This window comes from Somniosus microcephalus, chromosome 2 (assembly GCF_052327205.1).
Source record: "Somniosus microcephalus isolate GS21.2 chromosome 2, FLI_Smic_1.0, whole genome shotgun sequence".
Lineage (NCBI taxonomy): Eukaryota > Metazoa > Chordata > Chondrichthyes > Squaliformes > Somniosidae > Somniosus > Somniosus microcephalus.
Genome location: NC_140988.1, coordinates 337,627,593 through 337,647,769, shown reverse-complemented (window position 1 = coordinate 337,647,769; position 20,177 = coordinate 337,627,593). Strand labels below are relative to the sequence as shown.

The following is a 20,177-nucleotide window of genomic DNA, read 5'->3' as shown; positions in this document are numbered from 1 at the left end:
TCTTGGCTGATTCTCTGAGAATTACCTGAATTACAGTGCTACATCTAGTGCTACAACAGAAGTTTCAGTACCTGCCATTGCAGAAAAAGGGAATCTATTTTTTGAGATTCTTTACGTGCTTCTCTTCCTCATGCCCCCTCCGCCCCCCCCCCCCCCCCCAACCACATGAGGCGAGAACAAGTGGCCAACAGGAAGTCCCTATCCATTTTTTTTCTTTCCCTGTCCAGGGAGCACCTAGCTTCTCCTTGTGATTCCCTTCCACGGCTAGACTTTCTCAATAACTTCTTCAAATCAGTACTCCAATAATGCCATCAGAGCCCATTAGTTTCAGATTTCAGCAGGGTCCTTTGGGGCCATTTCAATTTTCCTCCATGAGGATGAGTTCCTAATCTCACTTGCATAGCTAAGGAAGTACAGAAGTGAGGCACATGTCTGCTGCAGGAGGGGTGGGAATCAGAGGAAGAGTTATCCATGAACAGCTCTGTCGCATTTCCTAGGCGCCATCTAAGAGCATCTGAGTTGATATTTAAATAAATATGTAAGTACGTGTTTTAAAATGGGTCCTGATGATATTTAGTGGAGGATTAAAAATGACATGGCTGATGATTTCTTCTTTGCTGTTTGTCTACATAACCACTACTGCATTTCAAAGTAAATAAAGTATCTCGTTGTACCTGAAGTGCTTTGAGTGTTTACTGAGAGGTATAATGAGGTGCTATAGAAATGCAAAACTTTTTCTTTTAGACATGTTATACATTTCTATAAAAGTTGTTTCCCTGTGTTAATGTTAGTTAATTTCCTGTAGGGGGAAGCCTATTGTGTTGTGAGTCCTGTCCTGCAGCATTTCACCCAGAATGCCTCAACATTGATATGCCAGAGGGGAGCTGGTATTGCAATGACTGCAAAGCAGGCAAGAAGCCACGCTACAAAGACATCATCTGGGTTAAATTGGGTAGCTACAGGTCAGTTCAAACATATACAAATGATTTGCTGTTATTTACAAGTTTTGTTAAATAAGTTTCCTCATTTTATATCGTGAAAATGCATTGCACAGCACAGTGAATAGGATTTCAAAGCTGGAAACTAATTTGAAATCCCTTGTCTAGTTTTCGGAACCCCCAAGATTGTATTGTGGAAATTAAATAATGCAAATTAGGTGGTGCTCCATTCGGATACATCCTTGGAAATCCATTCCTGTGAATTGTTAAGCCGAGAGATCTGGACCTAGAAATTTTTGGCAGGCTGTTGAGCCGTTAGAATTACAGCGGGGTGGCACTTCCACCTGCCCGTCTTGGCTTTAGCTCCATCACTAATCCTGGGGATGGAGCCGTTTACATGAAATGGGCAGACACCCAATCCATTTGCTTTATGGGCATCTGACCCACAGCGAGTTGGCGGATATTGTCGTGGCGCCTTGCTACCCCACCAGGGCAGCTGCTAATGGAGCCAGAGAATAATTAATTTTTAGAAAAGTACAGACCAAGTCTGTGTTGACGTTGGGAAATGGCATTGTGGGCCCTGTTTGTGACTGTGTTGCTAGTATACCTGCAACATGTGGCTGTACTTTACATTACCTTCCAGAGAGGTGCAACTGGCGAGGTTTTTGGCGGGGGGGGCGGGGGGCATTGTCCCGCTTCACTGCATGATGGGAGCAGCCACCTCTTGTAAATTGTGGCCGGAAAGGAACACAATGGAAATGCAGGTCACCATATTTGCAGGTTAAAAGGGTTGAGAGAGAAAACCACAGTGGGGACTTGCCATAGTAGTATTGATAAAACGGAGACGAGAAAGGTTGTGGCCAAAAAAGATTTTGGGAGGTGAGAAAAGGATATCTTGTCCAAAAGTATGAGTAGAGCCTCTCAGTTTTAAAGTCATGAATGGACTTGGGCCTTATAAAGAATAGTTGTATAATGGAATTTCTCCTATCCTCTCTCATTCTCTTAGTAACAATTTTAAATAGATTTTCTTGATACCAACTCCCTAATCAGAGGAAATAGTCTTTCCCTGTTCACTATCAAAACCCAAACCTCTATTAAATCTCTTAGGCGTTTCTGTTCTCGTGGAAATAGTCTCAGTATCTCGGGTCTCTCCCTGGCAGCATCCTACACTGCATCCTCTCTATGGCTTTACTATAATGGGACACCCAAAACTGCACATTACTTTAACTCTGACCTAACAATCACTTTGTACAAACTTACCATAATCTCTTTTCTCTTGTACTCTATGCCTGTGATGAGGGCATGCTATGTACCAAACCCTCTCCTTTTGTGTTAACTGGCTGCTGGCATACATCATTTTAAACCTTAAGAGGGTTAACTCCAGTAAGAGTTGCACCCATTAGCCCTAATCCTTTTGTTGTTTTCTATCCATTAACCAACTTTGTGTCCAGGCATCATCCTGAGAGATATCTTATCAAATTGTTTCTGAAAATCACATCATCTGCTTTCTGTTTATCAATCCAATCAGTCACTTCTTGAAGAAACTTATTCCTGCCGCTTTGTTGAAGCGGAGAGCCACATTTGCTTCCAGTCCTCTGGCATCATTTTTCCTTTCCACCAATTTTGAAAATTATGGTTGGAGCCTCTACTATTCCTTTTCTAGTTTCTCATAAGTAAACCATCTGGTTCCAGTGATTTTCCTATTTTAGGTTTGATTAGCTTCTTTAGTGCCATTTCTCTTTTGATAGTAATCGCCACTAACTGTTCTACACACCCCTGGTGGTTTTATAATGCCAATAGCTAACTCCCATGTGAAAACTGGTAAAAGAACTTACTTAAAATCTCTCTCATGCATTCTCCACTATAAGCTTGCCTTCTTCAGCTTGTAGTAATTTTTTCTAATTTTGTTTTTTATTCCCTCTTAGCCTTATCTTTTTTGTAGCGTTGCTACATCCTTTATATTTGGCCTTACTTTCATTTTTATATTCTGTCCTGTAAGTGCTGGATGCTTTTTTCAATAAACTTAATGGAATATACTTGATTTGTACCATTTCTATTTCAATGTTTAAATATTTTCAGTTGCTCATTGACAGTTCTATTTACCAATGTTTCCTTCTATTTAGGGCCTATTTGATGTAATTTGTCTTTCCCCGTTCAAGTGCCCTTTCCTCATCCTCTCTTTTCTCATGGCAAATATTTTCCTGATCCCAGTCTGTTTTTGGATAATTAAAATCTGTAGGACTATTGTTAATCCATATCTCTCTAATTTGTCTATTAATTTCCTTTTCACTGTTTGACAATATACTCCCAGTAATGTAATGGATCCCTGGCGCGCTCTCTGCTGAGTCCAAAGGGATTCTCTTTGGTCCACTTTTTTTGTGCTCTGGTATGATGTTGTCTCCAATTAATATCCGTCCTTCCGTATTCCTCCTGAAAGTTTTATACCCAGGTATATTTAATTGCCAACCTGACCCAGCTGCAGCCAGGTTTCAGTTACTGCTCTAATGTCATGATTTTCTATTTTAATCAGTGGCTCTACCCCAGTTTTCTTGTCCTATGTGCATTAATGTACATACATTTTATTTTGGTTTGTCTTCCCGTATCTTTTTTGGCATCTTGCCCTGCTTAATCTCTTTCTTCCCTCTCTACCTCCATATTATTTACACACTTAAAGCTTACTTTCCATTCCAAGGTGTGCCCCCACCACCCACACAGTTCAAGTTAACCTTCAAGCTCTGTTCAAGTAGAAGCCGCTGGTGGTTGCTGTTTGTTTTCATAGAAACAGATAGGATTTTTACAATGAAATTTGGGTGCAGTTATCTTTTTACTTTACTATTTGATGAGACTAAAGTTACTTGTTGCAGTAATCTGGTTGCCACTTTTGTACTGATTTTCCTGAAATCTGCTATCCAAACACAGGTGGTGGCCCGCAGAAATATGTCACCCAAGGAACGTTCCTACGAATATTCAAAATATGAAGCACGAGATTGGCGAGTTTCCAGTTCATTTCTTTGGATCAAACGACTACTTTTGGACCCATCAGGCACGCGTATTTCCTTATATGGAAGGCGATAAGGGAAGCAAAGACAACAAAATCAAAAGTCTCAGCAAAGCCTTTAGAAAAGGTACTACTTGAAAGTGAAATACTGTGGTTAATTCAAACTTGTTTACAAATTTCAGCGTTGCCTTATGTCATTTAGCATTAACAATAATGAAGGGCAGCTTCTTCCATGTAATTCCCTCACTTGACAACTTGCAGACCTTGTGGAGGAATGCTGAGTGGAACCCCCAAATGCTGCTTCCCAGGGAAAAAGGGGAACTTGGGAGGAGTGCTATTGTAGGCACTGGTACTTTGTGGGAGCTGGTTAGAGTAGCAATGGCAGGGAATTAAGTGCAGATCACCTGCTTGCAAAATGTAATGATTTATGACCTAGGTGAGGGAAATTATTTTTTAATGGTGTGCTTTTTTGGCAGTCTCTCGAGCTATTTTAATCTCCGTACTTGGAAACTTGCAAGGATATATTAATAGGTGAAGGATTTAAATGTGTTCGTTGGCTGTAAACATTTTATTTGTCTGAAATGCAGTTAATATTTGCTGGCATAACACCCATAAAACAATTTTCTGAATACTAGTTGATCTCTTTAGGAACTGAAATTTTAAAATTAATTGGCTCCATTCCTGTAACACTCTTTTTTGAAATGTCTCTCACCCTCTTAATTCTTTCTGTCAACTCTTTTGTCTTTCTGTTTGTCTTCCATTTTGTTCTCTCTCGCACATTTACACTTTTTAACAGGCACAGGCCTGAAAAACATTGTTGTTTCGGTATTTGTTTGTCTAACTTTTTCTCACTGTACCTTTTTCCTATAAGTCTCCCTTCCCTGTCCCTTAAACACTCTTTCTTTCTCTTCTTTGCCTCTCCACCTCTATGGAGACTTGGAGCACCAGCCCTTTCATAACCATAGACCTTATTTATGGACTCGCCTTGGATCCAACCAAGATTCCTTTCTGGCATCAATCTAATACTCAAAGTCGCTTCAAAAGAGACCACCACAGAAACACGTGTGGTGTGGGACACATTTTTAGGTGTGTATCATCCATGCTGCCTAGATGCAGGGGGCAACCTCTGGGTGCCTCCAGTACTACTAGTTGGTAAGGACACTTGAACTTTATGGGGAAAGAGCACCCACTGTCACAACCAATGACAGTGGTAGTAGCGTAGTGGTTATGTTACTGGACTCGTAATCCAGAGGCCTACACTAATGATCTCGAGATGTGAGTTCAAATCCCACGGCATTTAAATTCAAAATAATTAAATAAATCTGGAATAAAAAGCTATTGTTAATAATGGTGACCTATTGTCGTAAAAAACCCCATCAGGTTCACTAATGTCCTTTAGGGAAGGAAATCTGCCGTCCTTACTACTAGTACTTACTACTTACCCGGCCTGACCTATATGTGACTCCAGACCCACAGCAATGTGGTTGACTCTTGACTGCCCTCTGAAATGGCCTTGCCAGCCACCACCAAGGTGGCTCACCACCACCTTCTCGAGGGCAATTAGGGACGGTCGATAAATGCTGGCCTTGCCAGCGATGCCCACACCCTGTGAATGAAATTTTTTTTAAAAACAACCTGGGTGGCTTGAGTTTGTGAATCTTAACCTGAAGAATGAGTCCAAATGATGGCAGAAATATTAAATCATTGTTCACATTTACCAGGGAGATAGAACAGGTGGACATGACATTGGATGATGAGATAAGTGCATTTAAAATGTAAAAAGGGGATATATTAAATAAACTAATCAAACTCAGAGGATAAACCCCTGGATGGATTGCATCCACACATTTTTTTAAAGAATCTAGGGAAGAGATAGCAGAGGCATACTTAATAATTCATTAGAAAAAGGATTAGTGCTGGAGGACTGGCGGATAGCTAACGCAGTACCGCTATTTAAGAAGGGGGATAGAACATGTCTGGGGAATTATAGACCAGTCAGCTTGACATCGGTGGTAAGAAAATTAATGGAATCTCTACCAAAGGAGAAAATAGAAGAACATCTAGAAACCAAAAATCTAAAAATGAAGAGTAGACAATGGTAATGCAGTAGATGTAATTTATCTCAATTTTCAAAAGGCCTTCAATAAGGTACCCTATATTAGACTGATGAACAAGGTCAGAGAATGCGGAGTCAGGGGACAAGTAGCAGAATGGATTGCTGGCTGGCTTCAGGACAGAAAGCAGAGAGTAGGAGTAAAGGGTAACTATTCACCGTGACCGAAGGTGGGTAGTGGTGTTCCACAAGGATCAGTGCTGGGACCACTGCTGTTCACAATTTGCATTAACGATTTAGACTTGGGAATCAAAAACACAATTTCTAAATTTGCGGATGACACCAAATTGGGGGGGATAATCAATACTGAGGAGGACTAACAAATTACAGGAGGACCTTAATAAACTTGCAGAATGGGCATATAATTGGCAAATGAAGTTCACAGATAAATGTGAGGTATTACATTTTGGTAGGAAGAATAGGGAGGTCACTTATCACTTGGAGGGTGCGAGACTAGGTGGGGTAGAGGAACAAAGGGATCTCGGAGTACAAATACATAAATCACAAAGTTGAGACACAGGTTAGCAAGGCCATTAAAAAAGCAAACCAAGCACTAGGGTTTATTTCTAGAGGGATAGAATTGAAAAGTAGGGAAGTTATGCTAAACCTGTAACGAACCTTGGTTAGACCACACTTGGAGTACTGTGTACAGTTCTGGTCGCCATATTATAAAAAGGGTATAGAGGCACTAGAGAGGGTGCAGAGAAGGTTTGCAAGGATGATACCAGAAATGCAAGGGTATACATATCAGGAAAGGATGAACAGGCTGGGCCTCTTTTCTCTGAGGGGTGACTTAATAGAGGTCTTTAAAATTATGAAGGCTTTCGATAGAGTAGATAGAGAGAGAATGTTTCCACTTGTGGGGAAGAGCATAACTGGAGGCCATCAATATAAGATAGTCGCCAAGAAATTCAATAGGGAATTCAGAAGAAACTTCTTTACCCAAAGAGTGGTGAGAATGTGGAACTTGTTACCACAGGGAGTGGTTGAAGCGAATAGTATAGATGCATTTAAGGGGAGGCTAGACAAGCATATGAGGGAAAAGTGTATAGAGGGTTATGCTGATAGATTTAGATGAGGAAAGACAGGAGGAGGCTCGTGTGGAGCATAAACACCGGCATGGACTGGTTGGGTCAAACGGCCTGTTTCTGTGCCGTACATCCTATGTAAATGTGATTGTTGGTTTGGGCTGGGATTCGTGCCCTGGTCTTGTAACCTAAGCAAATAGTGTTTTACTTATTGAAATGCCCATTATATATTTTTTATTTAATCTATAAAGACCATGAGGGAAAAAAGTGTTCTGTATTCCAGCATCACACAAAACTCACCATAAGGGTCAAATGCCTTTACGATGCTTTGATGTTGACGAACGTGACCATATGACTGCTGCTTCCCATCTGCAGTTGAAGCACCTGGGCTGGCAGACATGGCACAATGTCAAAGAGACTGGAATAAAAACAGAAAATGTTTGAAGCACTTAATAAGTCGGCTGCATCTGTGAAGTTAATCTAGGGCTAATGTACAAGGGTGTGAACAACGAAACTCTGGCACACATTACGCAGAAATTTTGGAAGCAGCCTGAGAGCCACTCTTTCATTGCTAATTCACAAGAAGATTGTTTGACCACCAGTGCTTTGTGCTCCGCAGTACATCCGGCTTAACTAACACTATCATGAAAACGAAGTCAAACGTTTTACATGCTGTAAACAAAAGCAGTAGGTGTGCTCTGGGTTCTAAGAGTCAAGCTAACACCACCAGGTTACTGTAGCAGCTGATAACTACCTCTGAGAACAGACAGCTAGGGAAAAGGCAGAGTGCTAGCACTTCACACACTGCTCATTTAAAATTAAACTCCTAGTGAGCCCAAGAAATTGTTCCAGATTGAAAGAGGTAACACTATTTTTTGCACAACCCAGGACTTAAATATGCAAAGGCCCTCATCTTGTGAAATCTACCAATTGTGAATTTTCAGTGTTAAATAAATTTGTATTATTATTTGTAATGTGCAGTTTTTCATTTTTAGACTACATCTTCTGTGAGTACAATGGAGTTGGCACTTTTTTTTGGTCATAAAAAATTTAATCCACTTTTTTTTTGTAATCATTTCAGCTTTAGAAGAGGCAGCAGAACGTTTTCAGGATCTTAAAGCTCAGCGGGAGACCAAAGAAGCCCAGGAAAATGAGCGCAATGGTAGAAAGCCTCCACCGTATAGACACATAAGGGTAGGTCTGAAGTACAACCAGCAGCATTATACCTTTGCTCCCTCTGGCCTGAATCCTCATGCTGGAGTATGAATCCATATGCATGCACTTTTCAACAGGGGTTTATTTTGGTTATTTAAAACCATGTACCAAACGCCACAAAATTTGGGAAAATGAAAAAAGATGAGGTAAATCAGAAAGTAATGATTGGAGAACTGTAAAGAGAAGGAAAGACTAAGGGAGTTAAGCGGTCCATAGTTTTGAGGTTCTGCGTGAGTACGCATGAGATTGTGCAATAGTTTTAATGCCAGCACGGTAGGAATGCATGGGTTGAACATGAGGATTGCATATTTGGAAAGAACAAGAGAAGAAAGTTCAGAGAAGTACTGATCATAGTAATAATATTGATTTTAAAATAAAGACCAGAAAATTTGCGACTTGGAGGCTGGAAGGAGGCGGGGTGGGGGGGTTGGAGGGTCATTTATCAGATTAACTTTATCTTGTATCTTGTCCAGGATTGCGAGAGAGGTGCTGAAAACACTTTTCCAGATATGGGTGCAGTATTGGAAGTATTGGGCAGAGTTGGACTTCGTGTAGAGTTGAGGGTTGTTGATGTGGGGGGCGGGAGGGGGGAGGAGGTGAAATTGTTGAGCATGAAATAGGAAATCAAGAATCTTTAAACAGTTTAAGCAGTAGAGGAGATTTGGGAATTCCATTTGAGTTCAGAGGAATTAGTGAAACCAAGTATATCCACAAAAGTGGTTATTGGTTAGCATTCTGAAACCGGAACCCTGGTTGCTGTGCACACTCACTGCTGAGCTACCTGAGATTGGCTGACTTATTACAGATGAAGAATTGAACCTAAAACCTTTCTGTCTGACAGTATTGCTTTTTTGGCCACCTGCCAAGCTGGCAAGTCAGTATTTTATTTTGTAGGGTTTTGGGGCTGTTGCAGCAAAAAGAGGAGAAAATATGTTGAGTAACGGAATCAAAATGAAGTAATGCTTGTTCATGTGGCTAACTACTGTACTAGGACAAGCTTTTTTAAGGATACCTGTGCTGACCAACAATTGCTCTGAATACATAGCAGTGTTTCTTTCTCTACGGTAGAGATTGACATTGTTGGCTGAATGATTCTTTATTTCTTTACTTGTCATGAGCTAAACTTTCCCTTCCGCCTTGTTGTCCTCATCTATATATGCAAATTCCTATTTATGTTCCATCAAATCATCAGGAAATGCTAAATCCCCTACTTGATAGAAACCATTTTAAATGTGACATTCTAGTATCTTGTTACTTTGCTGGGGCATCTTGCAGTGTGTGCTTATTTTTTGCTGTATATTTTATTTCATATTTAAAGCTCCATTGGCCCACAGTATATGAAAATATAATTGCAAAACGCTAAATTCAAAATGCTTTTCGTAAGTCAGAATGTGTTGCTGGATTTGGGAGTCATTGCAGTTTTTTCAAATAGGATACTGCATACAAAACAATTGTAGGAATGATGACTCGTCATTTAGCTCATCCTGTCATTAAGATCCTTTTCACTTATTATATGAATAATTTTCTCTGTCCCACCGTCTGTGTGTTTCTCCCCCCACCCCAAACAAGGTTACATATTTTGCCAGGTACGCAGCCTAAATTACCTTCTTTATAAAGTATTGCATGATTTCTGTTAATTTACAGACTATAGAAATTAAACATTTCAAGTATATTAAAGAATTAATTTCAGCATTACTAATTTCTGTAAGTTTGGAGTTTTAAAAAAAAAAAAATGTATTTTTTTAAAAGGTCAATAAACCTTTCGGCAAAGCGCAGATTTACACAGCTGATATTTCGGAAATCTCGAGATGCAACTGTAAGCCAACTGATGATCATCCTTGTGGCCCAGATTCAGAGTGCCTGAACAGAATGTTAATGTATGAATGTCATCCAGCTGTCTGCCCAGCTGGTGTACGGTGCCAAAACCAGTGTTTTAGCAAACGGCAGTATCCTGAATCGCAGGTAGTCAAGACTGCTGGAAAGGGCTGGGGCCTCATTTCAAAGACTGACATAAAAAAAGTAAGTTGTTGTCACATTTTTACTCATTTCCGTACCTTAATGGTGTTTAATTGAAGGCAGCTGGCTCAGTAGTTCAATGTGTGGTTGGATGGTGTACATATTGGACAAGAATCTGGCAATACTCTCGATGAGCTTAATTCGAGGGTAAGCATTGATAAGTCTTGCTTTAGAACATCAAGAACAGAATATACTTGTACTTGCACAAGAGTAGCTTCTGCCAGCAGAACAAAAGATCCATTATAAAAAACTATTGTTTACTGTATGATAAATATGGAAATGCTTGCAGCGAGTGTGCAAGAATGTAAGGAAGGGATTAAGGGAGAGACTTGACGAGCAGTAAGAAGTTGAACAGCCTGGTAATTAACATAAAGGAAGCTTTTGTTCATTCAGGTTTATAAAAGTTGAGAACCTTCAGAAAGCTCGTCATTCATTAGACTACAGGATTGAGCCTGAGCAGTGCATTCCTGCTTCTGAAGAGGGCTGCTACAAGGTAAATGAGAGAATTCCAGAATTTGCTGCTGTGATTGTAAAGGTGAGGAATGCTTGATTGCATCCTCTGAAGCCTTCTACTGTCGACATCACAAAACTCCTGATGAATTCTCGCCTGCATGAGGAATACACTAAACTGATATTCACCTGTAGTTTCCACTGTGGCAGTCCTCATGGCACATTCTGCTGTCGCTGAATTCCACTGGAATAGTCCAATTCAGAAGGAGTCGTTTTTTTTTTGTTGTTTTTTTTTAAAGAGCAAACAAATTTAAAAACCTTGGGTGAAAAATTCCTCTCTTCCCTGCCCCATCTTTTTTAGTCTCCCCTACATCCCCCTTCCCAAAAGTAGTTGTGATTTATATATATTTTTTTTTTTAAATAGCAGCAGGAGGTGTTTTCTCTTAAAAATATTAATTCTCGACGCCAGTGCATTATACAGCTCATTGACGATCGCTTTATGGTTTGACCATACAGGAGAGGATCCTTGAAGCACTAATGAAATAGTTTTCAGTTGTCTTGATAAAGTTTAATACTCGTGCAAGTGGTAGCTGCCTGAAGTAGTAGTGTGAAGCTGAAGCAGTGCGGTGGTAAAGCACATCGCGGTGTTCCCAACATGCTCTGCCACATGTTGAAATCCCAGACAAGTTCCTTCTCTTTAGGAACAGAGCGGAAATAGAATAAAAAGAAATCTGGCAAGTTCGACGGTGTGTCAGGGGGTTTTCTAATTGCTATTTTTCCTTGTTTCAATTCTGCATATTTTGTCTCATGCAGGGAATATTTGTAAATGAGTACGTGGGAGAGGTAATAGATGAAGATGAGTGCCGAGCAAGAATCCGGTTTGCACAGGAACATAACATTGCCAACTTCTACATGCTCACTATTGATAAGGTACGGCTGCGTTAAAATCAAATCTTACAATAATTTAACTCTCCACACTCCCACTTACCCCTTTTTTTGAGGGGAAATAGTAAGAAAGGTTTGGACATTATTGATGTAAATACAGGTGTATTTAACAAATCCAAACTACTTTATTGTAATTATTAATAACTATATTTAAGAAGTTTTTTTAGTATTTGTGATTTCTCTTGCCACAGAAGCTATTTTAAATAGACATTAATACTAAGCAGATGGCTGTGTACAGACCACACTGTTGTGTAAGATTTTACGAGGGTAAATCGCTCACGAGAAGCACGCTGCCACATATTGATTTCAGTGATGGCTGTGAGTGAAGTGAGCTACAATAAGGTATTTAATTCTGAGTGTCGCATTCAAGTTAGTGTGATACTATGGTTTGGAATACAACATTTTATTCCGTTTTCACTGTAGCCGCTTTTGGTTTTTCTTTACAATCAAGGAGGCCATTCGACCCATTGTGTCTACTGGCTGAAAAAGAGACATCAAGCCCAATCCTACTTTCTAGCTCTTGGTCCGTAGCCTTGTAGGTTACGGCACTTCAAGTGCATATCCAAGTACTTTTTTAAATGTGCAGAGGGTTTCTGCCTCTACCACCTTTTCAGACAGTGACTTCCAGACCCCCACCACCCTCTGGGTGGAAAAAGTTCTCCTTGGCTACCAATTCATTTAAATCTATGCCCCCTGGTTATTAACCGCTTTGCTAAGGGAACTTGGTCCTTCCTATACACTCTACCTAGGCCTGTCATAATTTTAAACTCCTCAATTAAGTCTCCCCTCAGCCTCCTCTGTGTCAAAGAAAACAACCCCAGCCTATCCAATCTTTCCTCCATAGCTATAATTCTCCAGTCCTGGCAGCATCCTCGTAAATCTCCTCTGTACCCTCTCTAGTCCAAGCACATCTTTCCTGTAATGTGGTGACCAGAACTGTACGCAGTACTTTAGCTGTAGCCTAACTCGTGTTTTGCATAGTTCAAGCATAACCTCCCTGCTCTTCTTTTCTATGCCTCGGCTAATAAATGAAAGTATCCGGTATGCCAACTTATCTACCTGTCCTGCTGGCTTCTCGGTATCCTACCATTTATTGTGTGTTCCCTTGTCTTGTTAGCCCTCCCAAATGGATTACCTCTCCAGATTGAATTCCATTTGTCACTTTTACGCCCACCTGACTAGTCCATTGCTATCTTCCTGCAGTCTACAGCTTTATTCCTCATTATCAACCACACAACCAATTTTTGTATCATCTGCAAACTTCTTAATCATGCCCCCTACATTGAAGTCTAAATCATTGAGATATACCACAAAAGCAAGGACCGAGTACTGAGCCCTGCAGAACCCCACTGGAAACAGCCTTCCGGTCACAAAAACACTTGTTGGCCATTACCCTTTGCTTCCTGCCACTGAGTCAATTTTGGATCCAACTGCCACTTTCCCTTGGATCCCATGGGCTTTTACTTTTCTGACCAGTCTGCCATGTGGGACCATGTCAAAATCCTTGCTAAAATCCATGTAGACTACATAGATTATGGAACAGTTCCTGCAGATTGGAGGGTGACAAATGTAACCCCACTATTTAAAAAAGGAGGGAGAGAGAAAATGGGGAACTACAGACCGGTTAGCCTAACATCAGTAGTAGGGAAAATGCTAGAGTCCATTATAAAGGATGTGATAACAGGACACTTAAAAAATATCAACGGGATTAGACAAAGTCAACATGGATTTATGAAAGGGAAATCGTGTTTGACAAACCTACTGGAGTTTTTTGAGGATGTAACTGGTAGAATAGATAAGGGAGAACCAGTGGCTGTGGTGTACTTGAATTTTCAGCAGGCCTTTGATAAAACCCCACGTAAGAGGTTAGTGTGCAAAATTGAAGCACATGGGATTGGGGGTAATATACTGGCATGGATTGAAAATTGGTTAACAGACAGGAAACAGAGAGTAGGAATAAATGGGTCTTTTTTGGGGTGACAGGCAGTGACTAGTGGGGTACTGCAGGGATCAGTTCTTGGGCCCCAGCTATTCACAATATATATCAATGATTTGAATGAGTGAACCAAATGTAATATTTCCAAGTTTGCTGACGACACGAAACTAGGTGGAGTTGTGAGGAGGATGCAAAGAGGCTTCAAGGCGATTTAGATAAGTTGAGTGAGTGGAAAAATACATGGTAGATGCTGTATAACGTGGATAAATGTGAAGTTATCCACTTCGGTAGGAAAAACAGAAAGGCAGAGTATTATTTAAATGGTGATAGATTGGAAAATGTTGATGTACAAAGGGTGAAAGTAAACATGCAGGTGCAGCAAGCAGTTAGGAAGGCAAATGTTATGTTAGCCTTCATTGCAAGAGGATTTGAGTACAGGAGCAAGGATGTCTTACTACAGTTATACAGGGCCTTGTTGAGACCACACCTGGAGCACTGTGTGCAGTTTTGGTATCCTTACCTACGAAAGGATATACTTGCCATAGGTTCACCAGATTCCTGGGATGGCAGGACTGTCGTGTGAGGAGAGATTGGGTCGACTTGGCCTGCATTCACTAGAGTTTAGAAGAACGAGAGGGGATCTCGTTGAAACGTATAAAATTCTGACAGGTCTCGACAGACTGGATGCAGGGAGGATGTTTCCCCTGGCTGGGGGTTCTAGAACGAGGGGTCACAGTCTCAGGATAAGGGGTAGGACGTTTAGGACTGAGATGAGGAGAAATTTCTTCACTCAGAGGGTGGTAAAAATGTGGAATTCTCTACCACAGAAGGCTGTGGAGGCCAAGTCACTGAATATATTTAAGAAGGAGATAGATAGATTTCTAGACGCAAAAGGGGTATGGGGAGAAAGCAGGAATATGGTATTGAGATAGCGGATCAGCCATGATCATATTGAATGGCGGAGCAGGCTCAAAGGGCCGAAAGGCCCACCCCTGCTCCTATTTTTCTATGTTTCTACATCAAACGCACTACCCATTTCGACCCTCCTTTTTATCTCCTCACAAAATTCAATCAAGTCAGCTTCTTTCCCAGGGCTGTCATCCTACTGAACTCCACAAATAAACTCTAAAGCCTGCACATCTGCCAATGCACTTTATTATGGTTATGTTTATGTATTACAAGCCAAATATATGTTGAATGTTTAAATGTCTTAATCTAAATGTACACTCTCGGGAGCCGCAAGCCTACATTTTGTTGTACTGCACTTGTGCACTAACAATGACAATAAAGTTGATTATTATTATTATGACCTTCCCTTAACAAATCCATGCTGCCTTGCCATAGAGGGATTAGTCCATGCCGTTCTAATTGGCGATTAATACTAACCCTCAGAATTTTTTCCAACAATTTATTTGCCCACCACCAAGATTAGGCTGAATGGCCTGTAATTACTCGGTCTATCCCTTTCTTTTTAAACAACGGTACAATGTTAGCCATCCTCCGGCACCACACCTGTAGCCAGAGAGGATTGCAAAATGATGGTCAGAGCCTCCGCTAGTTCCTCCCTTGCTTCTCTTAACAGCCTGGGATACATTTCATCCGGGCCTGGTGATTTATCTACTTTCAAAGATGCTAAACCGCTTAATACTTCCTCTCTCACTATGTTTATCTCATCTAATATTTCACACTCCTCCTCCTTAACTACAATGTCTGCATCGTCCCACTCTTTTGTGAAGACAGATGCAAACTTTTCATTAAGAACCATACCCACGTCTTCTACCTCCACACACAAGCTTCCTTTTTAGTCTCTAATAGGCCCTACTCTTTCTTTAGTTATCCTTTTGCTCTTTATGTATTTATAAAACATCTTTGGGTTTTCCTTGATTTTACTTGCCAATATCTTTTCATGCCCTTCTGCTTTCCTAATTTCCTTTTTAATTTTACCCCTGCACTATCTATACTCCTCTAGGCTTTCTGCAGTATTTACCTCTCGGTATCTGACATAAGCTTCCCTTTTTTGTCTTATCCTACCCTGTATGCCCCTTGACATCTAGGGGCTCTAGATTTGGGAGTCCCATCCTTTTGTGGGAACATATTTGTTCTGAACCCTCACTATCTCCTCCTTGAATGCCTCCCACTGGTCTGACACTGATTTACCTTCAAGTAGCTGTTTCCGGTCCACTTTTGCTAAATCACATCTCAGCTCAGTAAAATTGGCCTTTTCCCCATTTGAGAACTTTTATTCCTAGTCTATCCTTGTCCTTTTCCATAACTATACTAAATCTAACTGAATTATGATCACTACCACTAAAATGCTCTCCCACTGATACCCCTTCCACCTGCCCAGCTTCATTTCCTAAAACTAGGTCCAGAACCGCCCCCTCTCTTGTTGGGCTTGCTACATACTGGCTAAAAAAGATCTCCTGAGTGCATTTTAAGAATTCTGCACCCTCTATACCTTTTACACTGATTCTATCCTAGTATTGGGGTAGTTGAAACCTTCAATTGGTTTTCTTGTTCAAGTTTCTGAATAATGTAAATTAAATTATTTTAGCTGCTTTACGAAAACGATCTCTCCCTTTCATAAGAACATAAAAATTAGGAGCAGGAGTAGGCCATACGGCCCCTTGATCATGGCTGATCTTGAACCTCAACTCCACTTTCCCACTCAATCCCCATATCCCTTGATTCCCCTAAAGTCTAAAAATCTATCTCTCTCAGCCCTGAATGTACTCAACGATTCAGATTCACAACCCTCTGAGTGAAGAAATTCCTCCTCTTCTCAGTCTTAAATGGACAACCCCTTATCATGAGACTATGCCCCCTAGTTCTAGACTCTCCAGACAGGGGAAACAACCTCTTAGCATCTGCCCTGTCAATCCTCTTCAGAATCTTATGTTTCAATGAGATCACCTCTCATTCTTCTAAACTCCAGAGAGTAGAGGCCCAATCTACTTGATATGTCCTCATAGGACAACCTTCTCATCCCAGGAATCAATCTAGTGAACCTTTGTTGGACCGCCTCTAAGGCAAGTATATCCTTCCTCAGATAAAGGAGACCAAAACTGTGCACCGTACTCCCAGGTGTGGTTTCACCAAAGCCCTATACAATAGTAGCAAGACTTCCTTACTGTAGTACTTGCAGATGACACAAAACTTGAATGTACAGTGAGGATTGTGATAGACTTCAAGATATAGACAGGCTGGTGGAATGGGTGTACACATGGCAGATGAAATTTAACACAGAAAAGTGCAAAGTGAAACATTTTGGTAGGAAGAACGAGGAGAGGCAATATAAAGTAAAGGGTACAATTCTAAATGGAGTGCATGAACAGAGACCTGGGGGTATATGTGCACAAATCACTGAAGGTGGCAGGGCAGGTTGAGAAAGCGGTTAAAAAAGCATACAGGATCCCGGGCTTCACAAATAGAGGCATAGAGTACAAAAGCAAGGAAGTTATGATGAACCTTTATAAAACACTGGTTTGGCCTCAGCTGGAGTATTGTGTCCCATTCTGGGCACTGCACCTTAGGAAGGATGTGTAGGCCTTGGAGAGGGTGCAGAAAAGATTGACAAGAATGGTTGCAGGGATGAGGGACTTCAGTTAACATAGAACATAGAAGATAGGAGCAGGAGTAGGCCATTCGGCCCCTCGAGCCTGTTCCGCCATTCAATGAGATCATGGTTGATCATCCAAATTCAGTACCCTGTCACTGCTTTCTCCCCATATCCCTTGATCCCTTTAGCCTTAAGAAATATATCTAACTCCTACATGAATATATTTAATGAATTGGCCTCAACTGCCTTGTGTGGTAGAGAATTCCACAGGTTTACCACTCTCTGGGTGAAGAAATTCCTCCTCATCTCTGTCCTAAATGGCTTACCCCTTATCCTTAGACTGACCCCTGGTTCTGGACTCCCCCGCCATCGGGAACATCCTTCCTGCATCTAGTCTGTCTAGTCCTGTTAGAATTTTATAAGTTTCAATGAGATCTTCTAAACTCTAGCAAATATAAGCCTAATCGACCCAATCTCTCCTCATACGTCATTCCTGCCATCCCAGGTATCAGTCTGGTGAATCTTCGCTGCACTCCCTCCATAGCAAGAACATCCTTCCTCAGATAAGGCGACCAATACTGCACACAATACTCAAGGTGTGGTCTCACCAAGGCCCTGTACAACTGCAGCAAGACATCCTTGCTCCTGTACTCTAATCCTCTCGCTATGAAGGCCAACATACCATTTGCCGCCTTAACCGCCTGCTGCACCTGCATGCTTACCTTCAGCGACTGGTGCACAAGGACACCCAGGTCTCATTGCACTTCCCCTTTTCCCAATCTATTGCTGTTCAGATAATAATCTGTCTTCCTGTTTTTGCCACTGAAGTGGATAACCTCGCATTTGTCCACATCATACTGTATTTGCCATGCATCTGCCCAATCACCCAACCTGTCCAAATCATATTGGAGTTTCTCTGCATCCTCCTCACAGCACACACGCCCACCCAGCTTTGTGTCGTCTGCAAACTTGGAGCTATTACATCTAGTTCCCTCGTCTAGATCATTTGTGAACAGCAGGGGTTCTAGCACCGATCCCTGCGGTACCCCACTAGTCACTGCCTGCCACTCGGAAAAAGACCCGTTTATTCCAACTCTTTGCTTCCTGTCTGCCAACCAGTTTTCTATCCAAGACAGTACGTTACCCCCAATCCCATGTGCTTTAACTTTGCACGCTAATCTCTTAAGTGGATAGACTGGAGAAGCTGGGGTTGTTCTCCTTAGAGCAGAGAAGGTTGAGAGGAGATTTGATAGGTGTTCAAAATCATGAGGGGTCTGGACAGAGTAGATAGAGAGAAACTGTTCCCATTGGCGGAAGGGTCGAGAACCAGAGGACACAGATTTAAGGTCATTAGCAGAAGAACCAAAGGTGACCTGAGGAACAACATTTTTACGCAGCGAGGGGTTAGGATCTGGAATGCACTGCCCGAGAAGCCAGTGGAGGCAGATTTAATCGTGGCTTTGAAAAGGGAATTGGATAAGTACTTGAAGGAAAAAAATTTGCAGGGCTACGGGGAAAGGGCAGGGGAGTGGGACTAGCTGAAATGCTCTTGCAGAGAGCCGGCACGGGCTCAACGGGCCGAATGGCCACTTGTTCTGTAACCACTCTATGATTCTATATTCCAATCCCCTTGCAATAAAAGCCAACATGCCATTTGCCTTCCTAATTGCTTGCTGTACCTGCATGCTAACTCTATGTTTACTGTACGAGGACACCTACATTTCTCTGAACACCAACATGTAATAATTTCTCACCATTTAAAAAATATTCTTTTTTTGTTCTTCCTATCAAAGTGAGTAACCTCACATTTCCTCACATTATGCGCCATCTGCCACCTTATTGCTCACTCACTTAACCTGTCAGTATCCCTTTGCAGGCGCTTTGTGGTCTCCTCACAGCTTACTTTCCCACCTAGCTTTATACTGTCAGCAAACTTGGATACATTACACTCTCCCTTCATCTAAGTCATTAATATAGATTGTGGTCAAAGCACTGATCCTTGCGGCACCCCACTAGTTAACAGCCTGCCAACCTGGAAAATGACCCGTTTATCGCTACGCTCTGTTTTCTGTCTGTTAACCAGTCCTCTATCCATACTACATTACCCCCAACTCCATGAGCCCTTATCCTGCATAGCAAACTTTTATGTGGCACCTTATCAAATGCCTTTTGGAAATCCAAATATACTACACCCACTGGTTCCCCTTTATCTACCCTGCTATTTACATCCTCAAAAAACTCTTAATAAATTTGCCAAACACCATTTCCCTTTCATAAAACCAGGTTGACTCTGCCCATCCCCAATGTTAATTAATGTTTTTTTTAAAAAGACAACTTTCTGGGTATGTCTTCTGGATATTCGTGCACAGACAATATTTTATACAACATGCACTTCAATCTGAGAGTTCACATGTATGTGGCATTTTTTAAAAGCTTTCCATGAGCCATAGTTCAAATAATAGTATAGACTATTATCATTAACATTATATGTTTCACACATAGCATCTAGAAGTGATTGCTTGAATTATGGGTTAGATGGCGCAACCACATCCTGTACAAGTCCTGAATGGGAGCCTAGATGACTGGGCAGGTTATAAGTGCAGAATTGGACACTCTCATTCTTGCTTTGAATTTTTAAGAACAAAAAATTCATGTTTTTAGATCTTGATCTATTGCCAATTTTCTAATCTCTGGTTGTCCTCTTGGATATCTGGTCCACGTGGCCATTCTTCATGTGTGAACCTGTATAGCTAGTGTTGGTAGGCTACAGTTGTAAGTGTTGGCAAAGCCAAACCCAATCCTTACCTCACTCAACATCTACATGCGCACACATTTACAGCTGGGATTGCTGAATAGTAATCGAAAACAGAAACCCTTTTCCAGTTTTCTCTCTCTTAACCAAAGAGTGTTTGGGCAATTACAATTGCTATCCTGGCTAAGATCACCAAACCTGTGATGGCAGACCATCTTATTCTGCAG

The 20,177-nt window shown here is 41.3% G+C and overlaps 1 protein-coding gene and 1 long non-coding RNA gene across 12 annotated transcripts in view; one reads left to right on the top strand and one right to left on the bottom strand.

The window, feature by feature from the left end:
* LOC147123630 (uncharacterized) overlaps positions 1 to 20,177 on the bottom strand; it is a 67,620-nt gene that overhangs the window by 11,566 nt on the left and 35,877 nt on the right. For all 3 annotated transcript variants that reach the window (XR_015074973.1, XR_015074971.1, XR_015074970.1), the window contains one exon: positions 7,378 to 7,495. This is a non-coding gene — a long non-coding RNA (uncharacterized LOC147123630). The remainder of the gene's footprint in view (positions 1 to 7,377; positions 7,496 to 20,177) is intronic.
* Positions 1 to 20,177, top strand: part of LOC147123631 (histone-lysine N-methyltransferase NSD2-like) — a 101,873-nt gene that overhangs the window by 62,054 nt on the left and 19,642 nt on the right. For all 9 annotated transcript variants that reach the window (XR_015074968.1, XR_015074966.1, XR_015074969.1 and 6 more), the window contains 5 exons: positions 806 to 962; positions 3,858 to 4,063; positions 8,159 to 8,271; positions 10,042 to 10,311; positions 11,572 to 11,688. Coding sequence is in view for 1 of the 9 variants with exons in the window: in XM_085975413.1 (XP_085831539.1) it covers positions 806 to 962; positions 3,858 to 4,063; positions 8,159 to 8,271; positions 10,042 to 10,311; positions 11,572 to 11,688 (863 nt within the window). In the remaining 8 variants the exon portion in view is untranslated. The remainder of the gene's footprint in view (positions 1 to 805; positions 963 to 3,857; positions 4,064 to 8,158; positions 8,272 to 10,041; positions 10,312 to 11,571; positions 11,689 to 20,177) is intronic.